General features: G+C 45.2%; 1 protein-coding gene across 1 annotated transcript in view; it reads right to left on the bottom strand.

Annotated features, from left to right (window-relative positions):
- LOC142301705 (vacuole membrane protein 1-like) overlaps positions 1-20,061 on the bottom strand; it is a 144,732-nt gene that overhangs the window by 102,846 nt on the left and 21,825 nt on the right. The window contains exons 2-3 of the mRNA XM_075342754.1: positions 9,296-9,397; positions 6,281-6,382 (exon numbers count right to left, since the gene is read on the bottom strand). Of these exons, the coding sequence (XP_075198869.1) occupies positions 6,281-6,356 (76 nt within the window). The 5' untranslated portion in view covers positions 6,357-6,382; positions 9,296-9,397. The remainder of the gene's footprint in view (positions 1-6,280; positions 6,383-9,295; positions 9,398-20,061) is intronic.

The raw sequence follows: 20,061 nt of genomic DNA, 5'->3' as shown, positions 1-20,061 counted from the left end.
TGGATGACAAATCACAATGCAACATTATGGCAATTTGCAGCAAAAAAAAAAAAGAGTGGTTTTGCTGTTCAGCACACTGCAGCTGCATCTGAAATGCAAACTACATAAAACCATCAGTCATAACATTAAAATCACTTACATGTGGAGATAAAAAAAAAAAATATCTTGCATGAATGGCACCTGCCAAGGAGAGAGATATAAACAAGCATTCAATAAACAGATAGATCTTCAAGATGATGTGATGGAGACATGATAAATGGACAAGCGCACGACCACTTTCACATGGCAGAATTGTGGTCAGTACTTTCCATCAGTAAAAAATGACAGTTCATATCTACATTACGAATGTGATAACAGGAATAGGAATGCAAACTTCGGGCAGCAGATAGATATATTACATAATGAACGCAAATGGCACCTGACTCATCTTACGGAATATAATGGGATCTGTTGGGATTAGGCCTTTTATTCAGGAAAAAGTAGTGCAGTGTGCTATGCTGTGTACAGTGCCTTGCGAAAGTATTCGGCCCCTTGAATTTTTCAACCTTTTCCCACATTTCAGGCTTCAAACATAAAAGATAAAAATGTTAATGTTATGGTGAAGAATCAACAACAAGTGGGACACAATTGTGAAGTAGAATGAAATTTATTGCTTATTTTAAACTTTTGTAAAACTGATAAACTGAAAATTGGGGCGTGAGATATTATTCGGCCCTTTACTTTCGGTGCAGCAAACTCACTCCAGAAGTTCATTGAGGATCTCTGAATGATCCAATGTTGTCCTAAATGACTGATCATAAATATAAGCCACCTGTGTGTAATCAAGTCTCCGTATACATGCACCTGCTCTGTGAGGGTATGTGCGCACGTTGCTTTTTACCTGCTTTTTTGCTGCTTTTTCTTCTGCGCTGTTTAATGCCAAAATGGATGTGTTCTTCTATTCAAGCAAAGTCTATGGGAATTTGGGTTTCTTGTTCACACTATGTTGTTCAAAATGCTGCCTTTTTGTGGCAGAACTTTGGTCAAAAACTCAGCTTTGCAGTGCAAAACCCAAATGGCAAAAACAATTGACATGTTGCTTCTTTGAAAAGCTGAGTTTTTGACCAAAGTTCTGCCACAAAAAGGCAGCATTTTGAACAACATAGTGTGAACAAGAAACCCAAATTCCCATAGACTTTGCTTGAATAGAAGAACACATCCATTTTGGCATTAAACAGCGCAGAAGAAAAAGCAGCAAAAAAGCAGGTAAAAAGCAGGTAAAAAGCAACGTGCGCACATACCCTGATAGTCTCAGTGTTCTGTTTAAAGCGCAGATAGCATCAAGACCAAGGAACACAACAGGCAGGTCCGTGATACTGTTGTGGAGAAGTTTAAAGCCGGATTTGGTTACAAAAAGATTTCCACAACTTTAAACATCCCAAGAAGCACTGTGATCATATTGAAATGGAAGGAGTACCATACCACGGCAAATCTACCAAGACCCGGCCGTCCATCCAAACTTTCATCTCAAACAAGGAGAAGACTGATCAGAGATGCAGCCAAGAGGCCCATGATCACTCTGGATGAACTGCAGAGATCTACAGCTGAGGTGGGACAGTCTGTCCATAGGACAACAATCCGTCGTACACTGCACAAATCTGGCCTTTATGGAAGAGTGGCAAAAAGAAAGCCATTTCTCAAAGATATCCATAAAAAATGTAATTTAAAGTTTGCCACAAGCCACCTGGGAGAAACACCAAAAATGTGGAAGAAGGTGCTCTGGTTAGATGAAACCAAAAATCGAACTTTTTGGGCACAATGCCAAATGATATGTTTGGCGTAAAAGCAACACACCTCATCACCCTTACACACCATCCCCACTGTCAAACATGGTGGTGGCTGCATCATGGTTTGGGCCTGCTTTTCTTCAACAGGGACAGGGAAGATGGTTAAAATTGATGGGAAGATGGATGGAGCCAAATACAGGACCATTCTTGAAGAAAACCTGTTGGAGTCTGCAAAAGACCTGAGACTGGGACGGAGATTTGTCTTTCAACAAGACAATGATCTAAGACAAAGCAAAATCTACAATGAAATGGCTCACAAATAAACGTATCCAGGTGTTAGAATGGCCAAGTCAAAGTCCAGACCTGAATCCAATCGAGAATCTGTGGAAAGAGCTGAAAACTGCTGTTCACAAACGCTCTCCATCCAACCTCACTCAGCTCCAGCTGTTTACAAGGAAGAATGGGCAAGAATTTCAGTCTCTCGATGTGCAAAACTGATAGACACATACCCCAAGCGACTTGCAGCTGTAATCGCAGCAAAAGGTGGTGCTACAAAGTATTAACTTAAAAGGGGACGAATAATATTACACGCCCCAATTTTCAGTTTATTATTTTTTATAAACGTTTAAAATAAGCAATAAATTTCATTCAACTTCACAATTGTGTCCCACTTGTTGTTGATCCTTCACCATAACATTAAAATTTTTATCTTTATGTTTGAAGCCTGAAATGTGGGAAAAGGTTGAAAAATTCAAAGGGGCCAAATACTTTTGCAAGGCACTGTATCTAGATGGGGGCTTCTTTTGGTAAACTGCAGGTAACTTGGCGTGACCCATACCCATGTGTACTGAAAATGACTATTTACCATTGCCAGAACAAGCTTTCTTTATTTAAACTAAACCCGGATTTACTAATGAAAGCTATGTGAACAGAAAACAATCAATATTTGTAATCTGCAGCAAGAGCACACAGAGAGAAAGGCTCACATTACACACAACCCAAGCAAATCAGCAAGTGTATGTGTAGAAAAATAAATGACAAATGTGCTAGAAACGTATAGTCCAGAATATTAAAGGGAACCTGTCACATTCAGTCCAAACGGTGGACGAAAGGGTATAAAGAAGGCAAAGAACCAGAAGATAATGTGGGAAAATATTCAGCATAATCTTATTTTATTCATTGAGATCCCTGGTGATTGTATGCGTAGGAGTCACATGGGCGGTCCTACTAGTGATTGACAGCTATTTCTGCATGTTTTGTCTGACAATCACAGAGTAGGACCGCCCACTGGACACTTAATAAAAATGTACTCACAAAAATGATAAGTTTTTGGCTTTGTGATCTTTTTTGTTTCTATGGTAACGAATGGTACAGCACATGAAAGCCTTATGTGTCTAATACGTTTTCAAAATTTTGTGCTTGTTGCTTATGGCAACAGTGTTCTATGCACGTGGGAAAACAAAATGGCAGAGTCTAATGCGATATTCACAGCAACTGAGAGCAGAGGAGTGATAAAATTCTTGTTTCTGCAAGGAAAGTCTACGAAGGATATTCATGGTGATAGGTCACAGACATTGGGGGATCAATGCCCTCATATTCCACAGTTAAGAACTGGATTGACAAATTTAAAATGGGCCACTTCAGCAGCAATGATGAGGAACGTCCTGGACGATCGAGAGTGGTTCTTGTTCCGGAGATCATCAATGCTGTGCACAACCTCACAATGGAGAATCCACAAATTTCAGCTAAAGCAATAGCAGACATCATGGGGATTTCCCATGAACGTGTTTGTGTCATTATCCATGAACATTTGGACATGAGGAAGCTATCTGCAAAGTGGGTCCCCAAATGTTTGACAACAGATCAGAGAAGCATGCAAGTGAAAACCTCCAAGTTTGTCAGCGTTTCCGGACAGATAAGAACTTCCTGGATCGACTGGTAACTATGGATGAGACATGGATTTATTTGTATGACCCTGAATACAAGGAGCAGTCAAGAGTGGAGGCACAGTGGTTCTCCTCATCCAAAGACACTCATGGTGCAAAAATCAGCCACTAAGGTGATGGTGTCTGTGTTCTGGGATAAAGAGGGCGTGCTGCTAGTGGACTACCTTCAAAAGGGTTCCACCATCATTGCAAGGTATTACATTGATCTATTGGACTAATTGAAGGCAGCTCTGAAGGCCAAAAGGCTCGGCAAGCTGTCCAAAGGAATATTGTTCCTGCAAGACAACGTCTCCGCTCACACTGCACAAGCGACCACAGTAAAACTGGCAGAGCTGGGCCTCCAGCTGGTTGACCACCCAACTTATTCACCAGATCTAGCTCCCTCCAACTATCATCTGTTTCCCAACCTGAGCAAACACCTCAAGATTACCAAATTTCACACCATTTCTAATGCCATGGCTGCTACGGATGCCTGGTTTGAGGCACAACCGAATCCTTCTTTTTGCTAGGCTTACAGAACTTGGAATACAAATGTAAGAAGTGTGTTGACATCAGTGGAAAGTATGTGGAATAAATGTAAATTTTCCTCATTTCTCGTTTCTTTCTGGGTAAAGCCAAAGACTTATGAGCAGCCCCTCGTATACCAATCTGATCAGCTCTTCCTGCTCTATACCACCCTGCCTGCAGATCAGATACCATTTTCATCACCACAAGATCCCTTTTACGCTAATCTCAATTTACTATTATAATTATTTTACATGTAGACCAAATTACAGATCACTCATAATTGTTATAATATTTTTCAAGCATTTATACCATTCCGGCAAAAGTTGTTTCAGCAACAAACTCTGCAGTCTTGCAACAATGTATCTATAGGCTCAAGTCCAACCAGTGCAACATCAACAAGGAATTTAGAGGCTCCATCCCTGGCTGGGCGTTTTCCTTTGGCTTCCTGGCTTTGCCCAAAGCTCACAAAATATATTCATGAACTAGCTTATTGGCTTACTAGGGAAAAGGGAGTGGAGATAAAGAGGAGGTCCACTGGGAGCAGAAACTCACGTGTGCAAACACATGCATTGTACATGGTGTGGAAGAATAGCTCTAAACAGTAACTAGAAATAGATTTTCAAGAGCAATCCGAAATTTAGAGGGAAAAAAGCAGAGACCTGTATTCCCTTGCTAACAAATGTATTGATCATTATAGGGGTAGGTCAACAAACCACCTCTGATTCACTCATCAATCAGACATGCCATAAAATGAAGGCAGATGGTGGGATCCCTACTATTGGGAGAACAAAGAGCTTTTAGTGCCCTCTCTCAGCTGGAGAACAGGATTAATCTTGTCCCTCTCAAAAGACTTAAGAGGGGTTATCCAAGACTGTGCTTTTCATGGGGCAGGTAGTTGCTAACGCTCTGCCAGCTGAGAGTAGTCAAGGACCGCATTTGCCCGCGATTCTCCTGCTTCCGATGACATCACATTGACAGAACAACTGTCAACGCGCTCCCATCGGCACCCCGCGATGACATCAAGGGTGCACCGATGGGCGCGGGGAATTATGTGCTCCCTGCCAGTGAGTGTTAAATCTCGCTATCAGAGACTGACAGCGGGATTAAGCTGATTAACAGCCACGGGCAGAACTCCGAGGAACATGATGGCTGATTAAATAAGCCCCATAAAAACAAGGGACATGACACATGATGTAGATATACGTCATATGCCGTGAAGGGTCATCCTGCTGTATTTTGTCCTCAAAAAGTTACCTGGGCACTGCAAAGTCCTGAGCCTGGCAAAAACCATAGGAAAAAGTGAGGGCATTTACAAAAATGAGCCCCGCTGAAATATATAGGCACGGGATCAGGTCATATTATTCAAGAATTTTTAATATAACAAAATGATTTAGGAATTTATCCTTAAACGAGTTATCAATTTTTAACATTTTATCTATCATGTATATTGAGGTTTTTATTATTTTGCTCAGATAAAGAAGGATTTATACAATACCAAGCATTTGGATGCCTTCTGGTCTAATGTTCGTAAGTCCCTTGACGTATTTTAATACATATACTTAATTAGGAAGGATTAGGGGAAATATTACTTTGCTTAAGACAGTTTTAAAAGGGCTGGATTAAAAAAGAACTAACTCCCAGGAAGTAATATATCTCTGTCTTTATCTGACAGAAGGACGTTTTGTACTATGCCTCATACAAATGTACAGTTGCATACAAAATAAAATAAACCTAATAAAAATGTAGTGAATTAAACCTAATGCTTATATACAGTAGTAAGATCATGTTTTAGATCATCATAACACAAATATGTGAAAATGAATGCAAAAGAAATCTGAAAGTACTCTTAACAGTGCGACCGCAATAGATTTTCACCCCTAAAACACATACGTTGCTAATGGAGAAAGGCTTTTCTTGAATGAATTGTTGAATATACATTATTGCTTGTTTAAGTTCACAATAGTTCACAATAACAGTCGTAGAAACAATAAAGATTCAGGCTTTTTTTTTTTTACCTATTGTTCACAGTTCTACAATTACATTAAGGAAGGAGTAGATTACCTGTGAAGCTTCCGTTGTGTTGTTCTTTAGCCATTCCAACACGCCGCTGTTCACAATCAGTGCCATTCTCTGCCATTTCATATGTCAACTGAACTTAAGAAACTTATGTGGAAAATATGTGGAAAAGAACAAAAACAAAAAGAAACATTGTCATTTCCACTTATGTACACACATTGCAGATCATTAAAGGGAACCTGTTAGGTGCAATATGCACCCAGAACCAAGAGCAGATCTGGATGTATATTGATAATCCCTGCCTAACTGTCCCTGTATACACGAGAATAGAAAAAGTATTTCTAAAGATCTTTTATGATATGCTAATGATCACTGGGAAAAGTCGCAAGGGCGTTAGTTCCTGCGCTCATTCCACCCTCTTAGCATGCTATTCAATGCCCACTGCCCTGCGTCATCAGTGGTGACGCGCATACCTGTGTCCACTGTCATCGCTTCAGACGCCAGGCAGTGCGCATAATCAGAAGTCCACAGCACTTCCGATCATGCGTCCCAGCTTCAGAGAGGTCTAGTGCACATGACCGGAAGTGTAGTGACTTCAGATCATGTGTACTGCCTGGCATCTGAAGCGATGACAATGGACATAGGTACACACGTCACCACTGATGACGCAGGGCAGTTGACATTGAATAGCATCTTAGCACGCCCCTGTGGGCATGCTAACATGCTAAGAGGGTGGAATGAGTGCAGGAACTAACGCGCTTGGGACTAGTCCCTGCAATCATTAGCATATCATAAAAGATATTTAGAAATACTTTTTCTAAAGATCTCTTTATCTATGCTACAATAGGCTGGGACGGTTAGGCAGGGATTAGCAATATGCACCCAGAACTGCTCGTGGTTCTGGGTGCATATTGCACCTGACAGGTTCCCTTTAAGGCCATCATACATATTAAGGTACCATCACACTAAACGACGTACCAGTGATTCCGACCACGATACGACCTGGTCAGGATCGCTGGTACGTCGCTACAGGGTCGTTAGTGAGCTGTCAAACAGTCAGATCTCACCAGCGACCAGCCACCAGCGACTCGTGTAACCATGCTGCGCTTGGTAACCAGGGTAAATATCGGGTAACTAAGCAAAGCGCTTTGCTTGGTTACCCGATATTTACCCTGGTTACCAGAGTACACCGCTTACAGGCTGCCCGCGCTGGCTCCCTGTATACGTAGCTAGGGTAGACATCGGGTTACCAAGCAAAGCGCTTTGCTTAGTTACCTGATATTTACCCTGGCTTTGTGTGCAGGGAGCCATCGCTGGCAGCCTGTAAGCGGTGTACGCTGGTAACCAGGGTAAATATCGGGTAACCAAGCAAAGCGCTTTGCTTAGTTACCCAATATTTACCCTGGTTACCAGCGTATGCTGTTTACACAGAATCTGTGCTCATTGGTCTCCCGCAGTCAAATACGCCGATGCGTGTTGCACAGCGGGAGACCAATGAGCAAAAAACCAGAACAGTGTGTAACGATCACTGATTTTACAGGGGCCAGGTCACTGCTTAGTGTCACACACAGCGAGATCGCAATAATAAATAATAATAATAATAATAATAATGATGAGGTCACTGGTATGTCACAAAACCTGTGAATCAGCAGCGATCTCGCTATGTGAGAAGTACCCCTTAAGGCCCCGTCACACTAAGCAACATCGCTAGCAACATCGCTGGTAACGAACAACTTTTGTGACGTTGCTAGCGATGTTGCTGTGTGTGACACCCAGCAACAACCTGGCCCCTGCTGTGAGGTCGTTGGTTGTTGCTGAATGTCCTGGGCCATTTTTTAGTTGTTGCTGTCCTGCTGTGAAGCACAGATCGCTGTGTGTGACAGCGAGACAGCAACAACTAAATGTGCAGGCAGCAGGAGCCGGCTTCTGCTGAGGCTGGTAACTAATGTAAACATCGGGTAACCAAGAAGCCCTGTCCTTGGTTACCCGATATTTACCTTTGATACCAGCCTCCTCCGCTCTCACTGCCTGTGCTGCCGGCTCCTGCTCTGTGCACATGTAGCTGCAGGACACATCGGGTTAATTAACCCGATGTGTGCTGTAACTAGGAGAGCAAGGAGCCAGCGCTAAGCATTGTGCGCTGCTCCCTGCTCTGTGCACATTTAGCTGCAGCACACATCGGGTTAATTAACCTGATGTGTGCTGTAACTAGGAGACTGGGGGCTGGTCACTGGTTGCTGGTGAGCTCACCAGCAACTCGTGTAGCCACGCTCCAGCGATCCCTGCCAGGTCAGGTTGCTGGTGGGATCGCTGGAGCGTCGCAGTGTGACAGCTCACCAGCAACCTCCTAGCAACTTACCAGCGATCCCTATCGTTGTTGGGATCGCTGGTAAGTTGCTTAGTGTGACTGGACCTTTAGACTAACGTCAGACGGATTCAACGACATTGACGGATTTCATCAACAGTCTAATGTATGGGGACACAGCCAACTGATGGCCTTGGGAGATGTTGATTGTGCATATACAATTCTGGAATGCTCATCCCATTGTTCTACCAGAGATAGATTGCTGAACGATTTATCAGCCAGGGAATCCAGGAGCATTCGACCAACAAGCGCTTCAGGGTATGGGAGCTGGTTGAGATGGCTGTAAGCTGAACGATCAGCTGCAGGATGGTTCGTTTCTCAGCCATCTAATGTGCATGGCCATATTTATTCAATGGATTGCTTAAAACCATTCAACAATAGAATAACAAACCGTATATAGGAGAAATACTGTATATTCTTTACTTTGCCTACATGAAGCTCTACCCTAAAGCTGTACGCAGAGTTGTTTTTATGTACGCACTGCTGTGTACAGTCCGGAGAGGGAGATAGAATTTTAATCATCATGAATACACAATGTGCAATACATTCATTATCACACTGAGGGATTAGTGCCACTTACAAGAAAAGGCGCAAGCCTCTCAAATGTACTCTATACCTGAAGGATTCCAAGAAATACGCCATACTGTGCTACACATGTGGAAAGTCACGTTACACTGAGGAAAAAGACATTGTACCTCACAAACTTTGATCAGATTCTTCAAAGATGTCTTCCAGCTGGATAAGGATTAAATCTGCCCTTCACTTCTGAGACATTAAAGGACAGGTCCTCTTCAGTCCTTCATGGAGACAAAAATGAGATAAAGTGAGATCAGGATTTAGGAGACTGAAAGCACCAAATTATATGTGCAAAGATAAGCATAGGACATAACTGATATAGGTCTTATTTAAAGGGGTTGTCCACTACTCGCACCACCCCTGCTCATCACCACATTCCCCCATGTAAAATAACAGCCTATAGTCACCTCTGGCGCCAGGTCTCCTGTGACGCTGATCTCTCACGGGAGCCCTTCAGCCAATCAGCACCTGCTATCAGGCCGCGTCACTCTCTCCTCCTCCTGATAAAACGGACATCGGGAGGAAATCGGAGCTGCTGTTCTCACGTTTCATCCATAGGACGCGAGAGTGAAGCAGCCCATTAGCAGAAGCAGATTGGCTGCAGGGCTCACGCGACATATCAACATTACTCGAGTGCAGGGAAACCTAGTGCTGTCGTCACTGGAATGGCACCAGAATCAGCGGTGAGTACAGACTGGTATTGTTTTATAGGAGGGAATATAGTGATTGAGAAATGGTGGGCCGAGTAGAAGACAACCCTTTTAAGATGGAAACAGTGGAGAAGCTCAGGGGCTGTTGGCACTATGCCCTTCTGGGTCAACATGTAAATTCATGCCAGTGCAGTACATAGTACATGACGCTCTGGGTCACCCCAGACTACACAGGGCATGGCTACTACCTGGAGCAGAGGTGGAGTGCATGGGAGGGCAATATCTGCGGAGACGAGCTATGGATGAAAGAAGCAGGTAACTTGTGCTATTATGCATTAGTGACATTCTACTGTATGTTCTGTGAGCCCGAATTTCATATAATGGAAATCTGTCATCACGTTTTGCTATCCAAGAGCAGCAAGGTGTCGAAACAGAGGAAACCCTAAGGATTCACTTATTTAAGCTTCAATAAAATCACTCCGCTACAGATCTACCAGTTCTCCGAATGCTGAGCTCTGTCCACACCACTGATTGGCAGCTTTCTGTGAAGTCTGTGCATAGGCAGAAAGCTGCTAATCAGTGGTGGGGCTGTGGTTATAGAGAGCTCCCTAATATGAATGACTACATGGCAGCAGGTTTTCTAGTCCTCTAGTGGTAATCTCCTGCTTATAAAACAGTGATTTTAATCAAAACTACAGCCAACAGCTCAGAAAGTGACAACAGTGGAAATCAGGCTTTCCTAGGCTACGTTCACACGTTGCTTTTTTGCATGTTTCTTCCATTGGGTTGATGCAAATAAAAAGCAGTACCAGCAAAACCTATGACATTCCAGAAATCTCATGCACACCATTGCTTTTTTTTCCTGACTGAAATGGAAAATTGCTGCGATTTTGAAGAAGGCAGTATGTCAATTTTTTTCAGCAGTTTTCCTGTTTTTTTTCTTTTTTTTTGACCATTGAAAGCAATGGGAGGGAAACTAGCTTAATATTAACAACATTTACTGTAGACAAAATGACACGCTAAAAATGCAGCAAAAAGCACAGCACAATACACAGTTGTTTTACTGTGAAGAGATCAGCTTTTCCTTCAGTGTAAAAAAACAAAATACAAAAACCGCAACATGTGAATATAGTCTTAGGCTACTTTCACACTTGCGTTGAACGGCATCCGTTGCATTGCGTTGTGTGACGGATGTGTTGCATATAGTGGCACAACAAATGCAACGGATCGTACAAAACAACGGAAAGCTTTTTTTTTATTTTTTTTCTTCTTTACAGTTTTACCGGCAGCAGACTATTGTGAACGATCAGCTGATCACCCGGTGGCCGGGCGCTCAGCTGATCACTCTCAATAGCCGGCGGTCGGAGGCGCTCAGCTGATCGTTCTCACATGCCGGCGGCCGGGGGCGCTCAGCTGAGAGCTCTCACATGCCGGTGGCCGGGGGTGCTCAGCTGAGAGCTCTCACATGCCGGCGGCCGGGGGCGCTCAGCTGAGAGCTCTCACATGCCGGCGGCCGGGCGCTCAGCTGAGAGCTCTCACATGCCGGCGGCCGGGCGCTCAGCTGAGAGCTCTCACATGCCGGCGGTCGGGGGCGCTCAGCTGAGAGCTCTCACATGCCGGTGGCCGGGCGCTCAGCTGAGAGCTCTCACATGCCGGTGGCCGGGCGCTCAGCTGAGAGCTCTCACATGCCGGCGGTCGGGCGCTCAGCTGAACGTTCGGCCACCGAGAAACAAAATAAAAGTTTCTGTGATAAAAAAAAAAAAAAAAAAAAAAAAAAAATGAGCATGCGCAGTAAAAATAAAGGTTTCCGCAGCTCAAAAAAGTTACATGCTGTGTTCCTTCCACCCGACGCATCAAAATAACGACGCTGCGTCGTCCAGCGGATGCAACGCTGACATTTGCGTCCGGACCGGAGACCTCATTGAAACCTGATCCGATTATGTTAACCCTGTGCTATCTTCTATAGGGTGCAATCAATAGCGATTGCAGCATGCAGAAGCTGGTGACAGGGAGTGTGCCATCAATTCAAGACCATCAATTACTAGTTTTCCAGACCGATGAATCACGTCACGTAACAATGGAAATCAGCAGTAATAATAGCAGATGAAGGTGGAGTAGGCAGGTATTACAGGTGATGAGACCTGCAGCCATTCAGTCCTATATGGAAAATCCTCTCATATCAACAGGTCTGACATTATAGGACAAATATTAGGTCATTTACTCAGAAACTGGAACAGCCTCATTCCAACATTATAAAGTGATAATTACTAGCTGTACATGTAATATCCAGAAGCAGAAATGATAATTAGACGTTAAATGTAGGTCAGCTCCTCAATATATTGGAGCAAAATGGCTAAAGAAAAAACTGCTCTCAAAATAAAAACAACCTTTCTTTAACAGCAATTGTATGCTCAATCTGTACAAGGTTTGTGCCGGCCATGTTCACCTCATAGTATCGTTCCCATGTTGTAGCACATGACTTCACTCCAAGCCATGTTAGGCCTCCTTCACAGCTGTATAGAAAAGATGTATGTGAAAAACTGGTACCGGAGTCATCACAGTTTCCAACCACTGTGACATCCATGTTTTTTTGTTATGGCTAAATAAAATAAATATATTACAATGCTTCTTCTATTCATTCAATGTATATATACGTCCTTGGCTGGGTTTGTCCCTTTATATTTGTTCATGGGAAAACCCCCTTTAATTACAAAGTTGATTTTAATCAATAGATATTATAACAACAGCAATAAGAAGTTATACATTTGGATGTGTTTAAAAAAACTGCTCCTGTGCGGAGATAATCTGATATATGTGCCCCTGCTATGTGCTGTGTAATGGCCGTGTCTGACCGTACAGGGACATGGTCTGATTATACGACATCTCCTGGGCCGGGGACACACAAGAGAGTCCACAGATAACACAGCACAGATCACAGCTCATTCTTTTTTTGAGGTAAGATATTTCCCTGCCTCTTTTTAAAAAATATTTTACCTTTAGGCCTAAACCACAGGGCATGAAAATCAGTGCGAGTGGAGTGCGATTAAAAAAAAAAAAAAAAAACCATCACATTCCCCCTGTTTTCTCTTACACCCATTCAAGTCTATGGGGCGAGAGAAAAATCGCACTGCACTCGCGGTATACTGGTGTACCGCGAGTGCAGGGCGAGAATGGCAATAGCCGGCAACAGAGGAGAGAGGGAGATAAATCCCTCCCTCGCCTCCTCAGCGCCGGCCTGCCCCCCGCAGCTGAGGTCCGCGATCGGACCTCAGTTGCAGGGACACTCGGCTCTGCTGCCAGCGTGAGCAGAGTGTCATGCGAGGGGAACGCAGTAATCCCTGTGTGGCCCCAGCCTTATAGAAAGGATAATTTGTGATCCCTCATATGGCAATATAGAGGGGGGAGGAAAAAAAAAAAAAAAAAGTTACAGACTCTTGGAAGAAGGGGAGGGAAAAAAAAATCGTCCGGGGGTGAAGGGGTTAAAGAGTCAAAAGACAACGCAAGTCACATTAGGGAATGCATTATTTTCATGGATGTCCATCATCTCAAATACTAGAGCCAATTCAGTAACCATAATGGGCATTTTGAATTCAGCACCATCAAAATACCCCGAATTCATTCATTCTGTAGAGCTGTAATAGTAGCTGGATTTAGTCTTGATCCTCTATGAAGTAACAGTAAACACGCTGTAACCAGAGAAGACATCTAACATGGCCAGGAGAAGAACATCCTGCTACTGCGGGCACACATAAGCAGACTGCTGAGGCACGGGAGATGATCGTGCTTCTTTCAGGCCGCCTCGCTGTCATATGCCCGCTCCAGCACATACACCAGGCAACAGCGGAGACACACTAAATGCGTAATAGAAGTCACTTTGTCTTATGGGAGCGCTGCTGTATTTAGGCTACATAAAAGTGTTACAGACTGTTTGATAAATATCACACACTTAAGCCCGCTTTACACGTTGCAATTTCGCATACGATATCGTATGCGATTTGCAACGCCCCCATCGTATGTGTGACACGTTCAATTTGTTGAATGTGCCGCACATACGATTAACCCCCGTCACACGTACTTACCCGTCCATACGACCTCGATGTGGGCGGCGAACATCCACTTCCTGGAGTGGGAGGGACATTCGGCGTCACAGCGACGTCACGCGGCAGCCGGCCAATAGAAGCGGAGGGGCGGAGCTGAACGGGATGTAAACATCCCGCCCACCTCCTTCCTTCCACATTACCGGCCGGAGCCGCAGGACGTAGGTAAGATCTGTTCATCATTCCCGGGGTGTCACACACTGCGATGTGCGCTATCCCGGGTACGATGAACAATCTGACGTTCAATTCATGAAAAATGAACGACGTGCGTGCGATGTACGTTTTACCGTTCAATCGCAAGTACCTGTCACACACTGCAATGTAACTAACGATGCCGGATGTGCGTCACTAACGACGTGACCCCGCCGACACATTGTAAGATATATTGCAGCGTGTAAAGCGGGCTTTAGAAGTTACGGTTTAGAAATGTTACGCCTGTTTGTAGGAGTCAGTTTTAAACTTTTTGAAAATGTAGCAACTGATAAAATCTCCCTAAAACCTCATTCGCATAGCTAACTACAGCAACTTTTCAAACAGGTCAACAACAGAGTAAGGCTAAGTTCACATTTCCGCTAAAATCTATCAGTCACAATCCGCTGCTCTTGTAAACAGCGGAATCCGTTTAGCGGATTCCGCTGCTCCCATAGACTTGTATGAGCAGCGGATTGTGACTGATGATGCTGCGTTGCACCCTCCGCCCGACTGATCAGTCGTGGAACGACTGACCGCCGGGCGGGACGAACGCAGCATGTAACGTTTTTTGAGCAGCGAGATCCGTCGGATTTCGCTGCGCATGCTCTCTGGCTCCCTGCACACGTCACCAGCTTTGGTTGGTTACCCGATATTTACCCTGGTTACGGTGCAAGGAGCCAGCGCTAAGCGGTGTAGGCCCGTAACCAAGGTAAATATCGGGTAACCAAGGTAAACATCGGGTGCTTTGCTGTTACCCGATATTTAGGCTGGTTACGTGTGCAGGGAGGCCGACACTTCCCCGCTCGGCCCCGCCCCCTCCCGGACTCCGCACATGTATGTACACACACACACACACACACACACACACACCTGTCCCCAGCCATGCAGACAAGCACTGACACCCTCGTCTGGCCCCGCCCCCTGCTCGGCTCCGCCCCCTCCCGCACTTTGCATGTGCACACACACACATACATACATACATGCACATACACACACTCACTCATACACTCACCTGTCCCCAGCCATGCAGACCGCAGCACTTCTACTGACATCCTCAGCGCCTGGCCCCGCCCCCCGCTCGGCTCCGCCCCCTCCCGCACTTTGCATGTGCACACACACACACACATACATACATACATACATGCACATACACACACTCACTCACTCACAGATACACTCACCTGTCCCCAGCCATGCAGACCGCAGCACTTCTACTGACATCCTCAGCGCCTGGCCCCGCCCCCCGCTCGGCTCTGCCCCAGAACTCCGCCCCCCGCACACAACGGAATCCGACAAAGAATTCTGTTCTTTGTCATCCGTTGTACAGCGTTGAGCAGCGCATCAGTCACATGCGTCAAGCGACGCATGTGACTGATACAAATCAACGGAAATGTGAACTTAGCCTAAAACGACAAAAAGTTACAATTTTCTTGTACAAAATGGTGTGTGCCTGAAGAGAAGAATATGCCTGAAATGATGGAGCCAGACTTTTGTTCATGCCGTCAATAGTTCAAGCAGCATTAATGAGCTGTCAAGTTCCCTTTAAGGCTGCTTTCACACATCCGTTTTTTGCTGTGCGGCACAATACGGCACTCTGCAGAAAAAACTCAACCGTTTTTTTTTGCCGCCGGTTGCGTTTTTTCCCGCATAGACTTACATTAGTGCTGTATTGTGCCGCATGGCCTTGCGTTGCGTCCGTTTTTTGCCGGATGCGGCATATTTAGCCCATGCGGCGGCCGGATGGAACGTTGCCTGGCACGTTTTTTGGTGCGCGATTCACAACGCAAGCCTATGGACGCCGGATGTGTTTTTTTGTACTGTGCATGCTCAGTATTAAACCGCATCCGTCCAAAAACGGTCGGGCCGCATGGAAAAACGTATGCAACGGATCCGTTTTTTTTGCCGCATCCGTTGCATAGGTTTTTGAGCCGGATTGTGGCGCTCAGCACAAACCGGATGTGTGAAAGCAGCCTAACTATAGTGGATGCAAAGGTTGGAGCCACACATGGGCCTTGGACAATATGAGAATATTCACAACTTGCTAAATTGATTTGAAAGGGGTGTTCTGGTCTACATGAAATATCACATACAGTATCTCACAAGAGTGAATACACCCCTCACATTTTTGAAATTTTATTATATCTTTTCATGGGACAACACTAGTGATGGGCGGACACAGGCGTTGATCTGGAGACTTGGGGATTAAAAATAAAGGAAAATAAAAAAATAAGGATGAAGCAAATACTTCATATTTACCGAAGCTCCGTTGCGACTGTACACTGTTCCCGCAGCTGCTCATTACCTTCATTGCATATGCACTGCATTCCTGCCCACCGGCCGTCCTATCGTCTGTGATTGGCTGCAGTCAGACGCGTCCCCAGCCTGTGTGACAGCGTATGCCTGCAACCAATGACAGGCGCTATCTGCAGGTCTATATCATACAGTAAAAATAAATAAAATATTCAGCATATGGTTCCCCCCTCATGTTAGGATACCCAGCAGAGATAAAGCATAGGGCTACAGGCTGCAGCACACAGCCAAGATCAGCCCACGGGTGGAGGTCAAAATAAGAGGAACCGGATGAAGCTTTTAATTATTTAAATAAGTATTAAAAAACGACATGTGATCCCCCTAATTTTGATACGCAGCCAAGATAAAGCAGGTAAAGCAGACAGCTTGGAGCTGGTATTTTCAGGCTGGGGAGACCAATTGTTATTGGGACGCCCGTAGCCTAAAAATAACAGCCCACAACCGTCCCGGGTTTGTCGCATTCCACTAGGCGCAACAATCCCAGCGCTTTACCCACTCTTCCCAATTGCCCAGCGCACAGCTGTAAAATTAGTGATGGGTAGGGGTCTATGAGACACCCTTATCACTAATTCTATAAGTAAAAAGGAACAAACACAAAGAAAAATACTTTATTTGAAATAAAATGCAACACCCTCTTTCCATTCTTTATTAACCCCAAAAAGACCCTTAAAGATCCGCCATAATCCACACGACGTTGCATGCCGGTCTTGGCTCTGCTATATCCAAGCCTAGAGAGACTAAAAACATGTGCGATCTCTCCAAGCTCCGGGAAACACTGACAAGGGGGAGATGGCTGGCAGCATTGACGTCACTCAGTTCACCGGAGGTCATACCTGGGTTACCACAGTATGACCTCTGGTGACCTGAAGCACTCTGGCTTAAAGTGCAGGGCTGTGCCCCGCACCCCACCAGCCTTTTAAAACTGACAGTGCTGGCTGGGGGGGGGGGGGGGGGGAGAATGAAGGCTGGCCAGCACAACCTCCCCCCAGTCGGCACGGTGACTGTTAAAGTGCGGTACCGTGACCTACACCCAGCCAGCCATTTACCAATAACAGTGCTGGCAGGGGTGCGGGGCAAGGCCCAACACTTTAACAGTGACAGCGCTGGCTTTGTGGAGGGCACTACCTGACTCCCGGCCAGCATTGTCAATGTTAAATAGCTGGCGGCATGGAAGTCATGGCCTTACACTTTAAGGTAGAGTGCAGTACTCTGGTCACCGGAGGTTATACCATGGGAACCCGGGTATGACCTCCGGTGAACTGAGTTACATCCCAGCTGCCAGCCGGGTCCCCCTTGCCAGCGTTTCCTGGAGCCTGGAGAGACCGGACATGTTTTCGGTTTCTCCAGACTCGGATGTAGCAGATCCCAGAAGAATCCGTTTGGGTTTTTTACATTGAAGTCTATGGCAAATGAATCAGTTAATTAGCCATCCATTTTTCTTTCATTAGTAAAGGATCCGTTTTTTTGCTTACTGATTCAGTTTCAACTGGAAGATAAATAGCTCTGTTAACGATTTGTTTTCCATAGACTTCAATGTTTAAAAAAAAAAAAAAAGTTGAAATCAGTTATTAAAATTGGACAAAAAAAAGTTATCTTTCCACAACTTTTTGCCAGCGGATTGCTGCTGGATCCTTTCTAATGGATGATTACTAGACATGCGAATTTATCCTTAGGGTACTTTCACACTTGCGTTTTTTCCCTTCCGTCACAATCCGCCCTTTTGGAAAACGTTAACGGATTCCGCTGTTTCCCATAGACTTGTATGGATGACGGATTGTGCCAAAAGTACCTGCGTTGCTTCCGCTGCCCGATGCTGCGTTGCTTCCGCCGGGCGGAAGGAACGCAGCATGTAACGTTTTTTGAGCGGCGGAATCCTCTATTTTTCACTACGCATGCTCATTTTTTTTTTTTTTTTTTTTTTTTTATTTCTCACAGAAACTTTATTTTGTCTCTCGGTTGCCAAACGTTCAGCTGAGAGCCCGGTCGCCGGCATGTGAGAGCGCTCAGCTGAGAGCCCGGTCGCCGGCATGTGAGAGCGCTCAGCTGAGAGCCCGGCCGCCGGCATGTGAGAGCGCTCAGCTGAGAGCCCGGCCGCCGGCATGAGAGAGCGCTCAGCTGAGAGCCCGGCCGCCGGCATGTGAGAGCGCTCAGCTGAGAGCCCGGCCGCCGGCATGAGAGAGCGCTCAGCTGAGAGCCCGGCCGCCGGCATGTGAGAGCGCTCAGCTGAGCGCCCGGCAGCCGGCTTTTGAGAGCGATCAGCTGATCGTTCACAATAGTCTGCTGCCGGTAAAACTGTAAAGAAAAAAAAAGCAACGCATCCGTCACACAACGCAATGCTACGGATGCCGTCCAACACAAGTGTGAAACTAGCCTTACATGGGAACGCATTTTTTCTGCAGCAGAATGTCTCTCATATGTTGGCACAATTACTTTTTATATTAAATTGTAACTGTATTTTTGGCAATTTTTGCACAAATTAATAGTACAGGCAAAGCTAAGAAATTTTGAAATGTATCTTATGGGAGAAATCTGCTTCCTTCCCCTGCCCCTGTATCCAGAACGCACCATCCACTGTGAAAAACAAACCAGCTAGCTCAACTCCGTATTGCTCAGGCCAGATGGAGTGTCGAGAGAGGGGTTTGCAAGAGCGGGGAGCAGGGTGAGAAACCAGGCACAAGGAGCCACAGAAAGACTGCGCTGAGCTTATAAATCATTGTACTCATCCCAGATGTGCATTCCCATCTACACTGCTCTGTACTGCAGCATTATTTCCTCCATGCTTTTGCTACCTGTGTGTGAGTTAACTAAGGAATAAAGAGCAGGAATCCTCTGAGGTGTATGGGAGAGATGTCAGCTAGTCTCCTTCCACCAGCTCAGAGTCAAATGCAAAAAGAGTGTCTGCAGAGGGGATGGCTGATGAAAATGCAAGATACAAGACATTTAATGGCCAGATATAGCATTATTCCTCATGTACACACACATACGACAGCTTATTTTGAGAAATTAATTGGAAGTATGTTGACCCTTTAGCCATTTAAATGGCTGTCTCAAGTTCTTAAATGGTTAAAATTGCAAATTACTTGTAAAAACAAACAACTTCGCAATAAACCTCTAATGAAAGAACAAGTGGATTTTTAATGCTATTATGTACAGCTTATTGCCAAGGATCCGGCCACCCTACAGTTTCAAAGTGGCCATTAACATGGAAAAGTGTTTGCTGCTTGCAGTCTCTCTGAACATGGCTGGATCAGCAAGCTTCAGTCCCCCTATGGCTCTCCGTTGCTGCAGAGGATAGGCAACTTATGCACCAGCATCAGGGGGTGCTCAGTTCTGACCAGCAGCATACCCATAAAGAAAAGAACACTCCTTCAAAGGGGTTAACGACTACTAGGACAACCCCTTCTGAGTCCCTGATATAATAACACTTATACACACCTTAGGTACTGGCACCATTCCAGAGGTGGCGGCACTGCCTCTCCTAGGGATTGTGTGGCACTGTCGTGTCACAGGATCCCTGTAGCACCAATGAGCAGCCATTCTCCTCACCTTTGGACATATATACATCTGGAGGAAGTGATAGAGCAGCACGATCTCTGGCAGAGGCTGTGCTGACACTGCTGGAACAGCATCGGGACC

The sequence above is a fragment of the Anomaloglossus baeobatrachus genome, chromosome 1, assembly GCF_048569485.1.
Source record: "Anomaloglossus baeobatrachus isolate aAnoBae1 chromosome 1, aAnoBae1.hap1, whole genome shotgun sequence".
Classification (NCBI taxonomy): domain Eukaryota; kingdom Metazoa; phylum Chordata; class Amphibia; order Anura; family Aromobatidae; genus Anomaloglossus; species Anomaloglossus baeobatrachus.
Note: the sequence above shows the minus strand (reverse complement) of the source record. Positions and strands in the feature narration are given on the sequence as shown.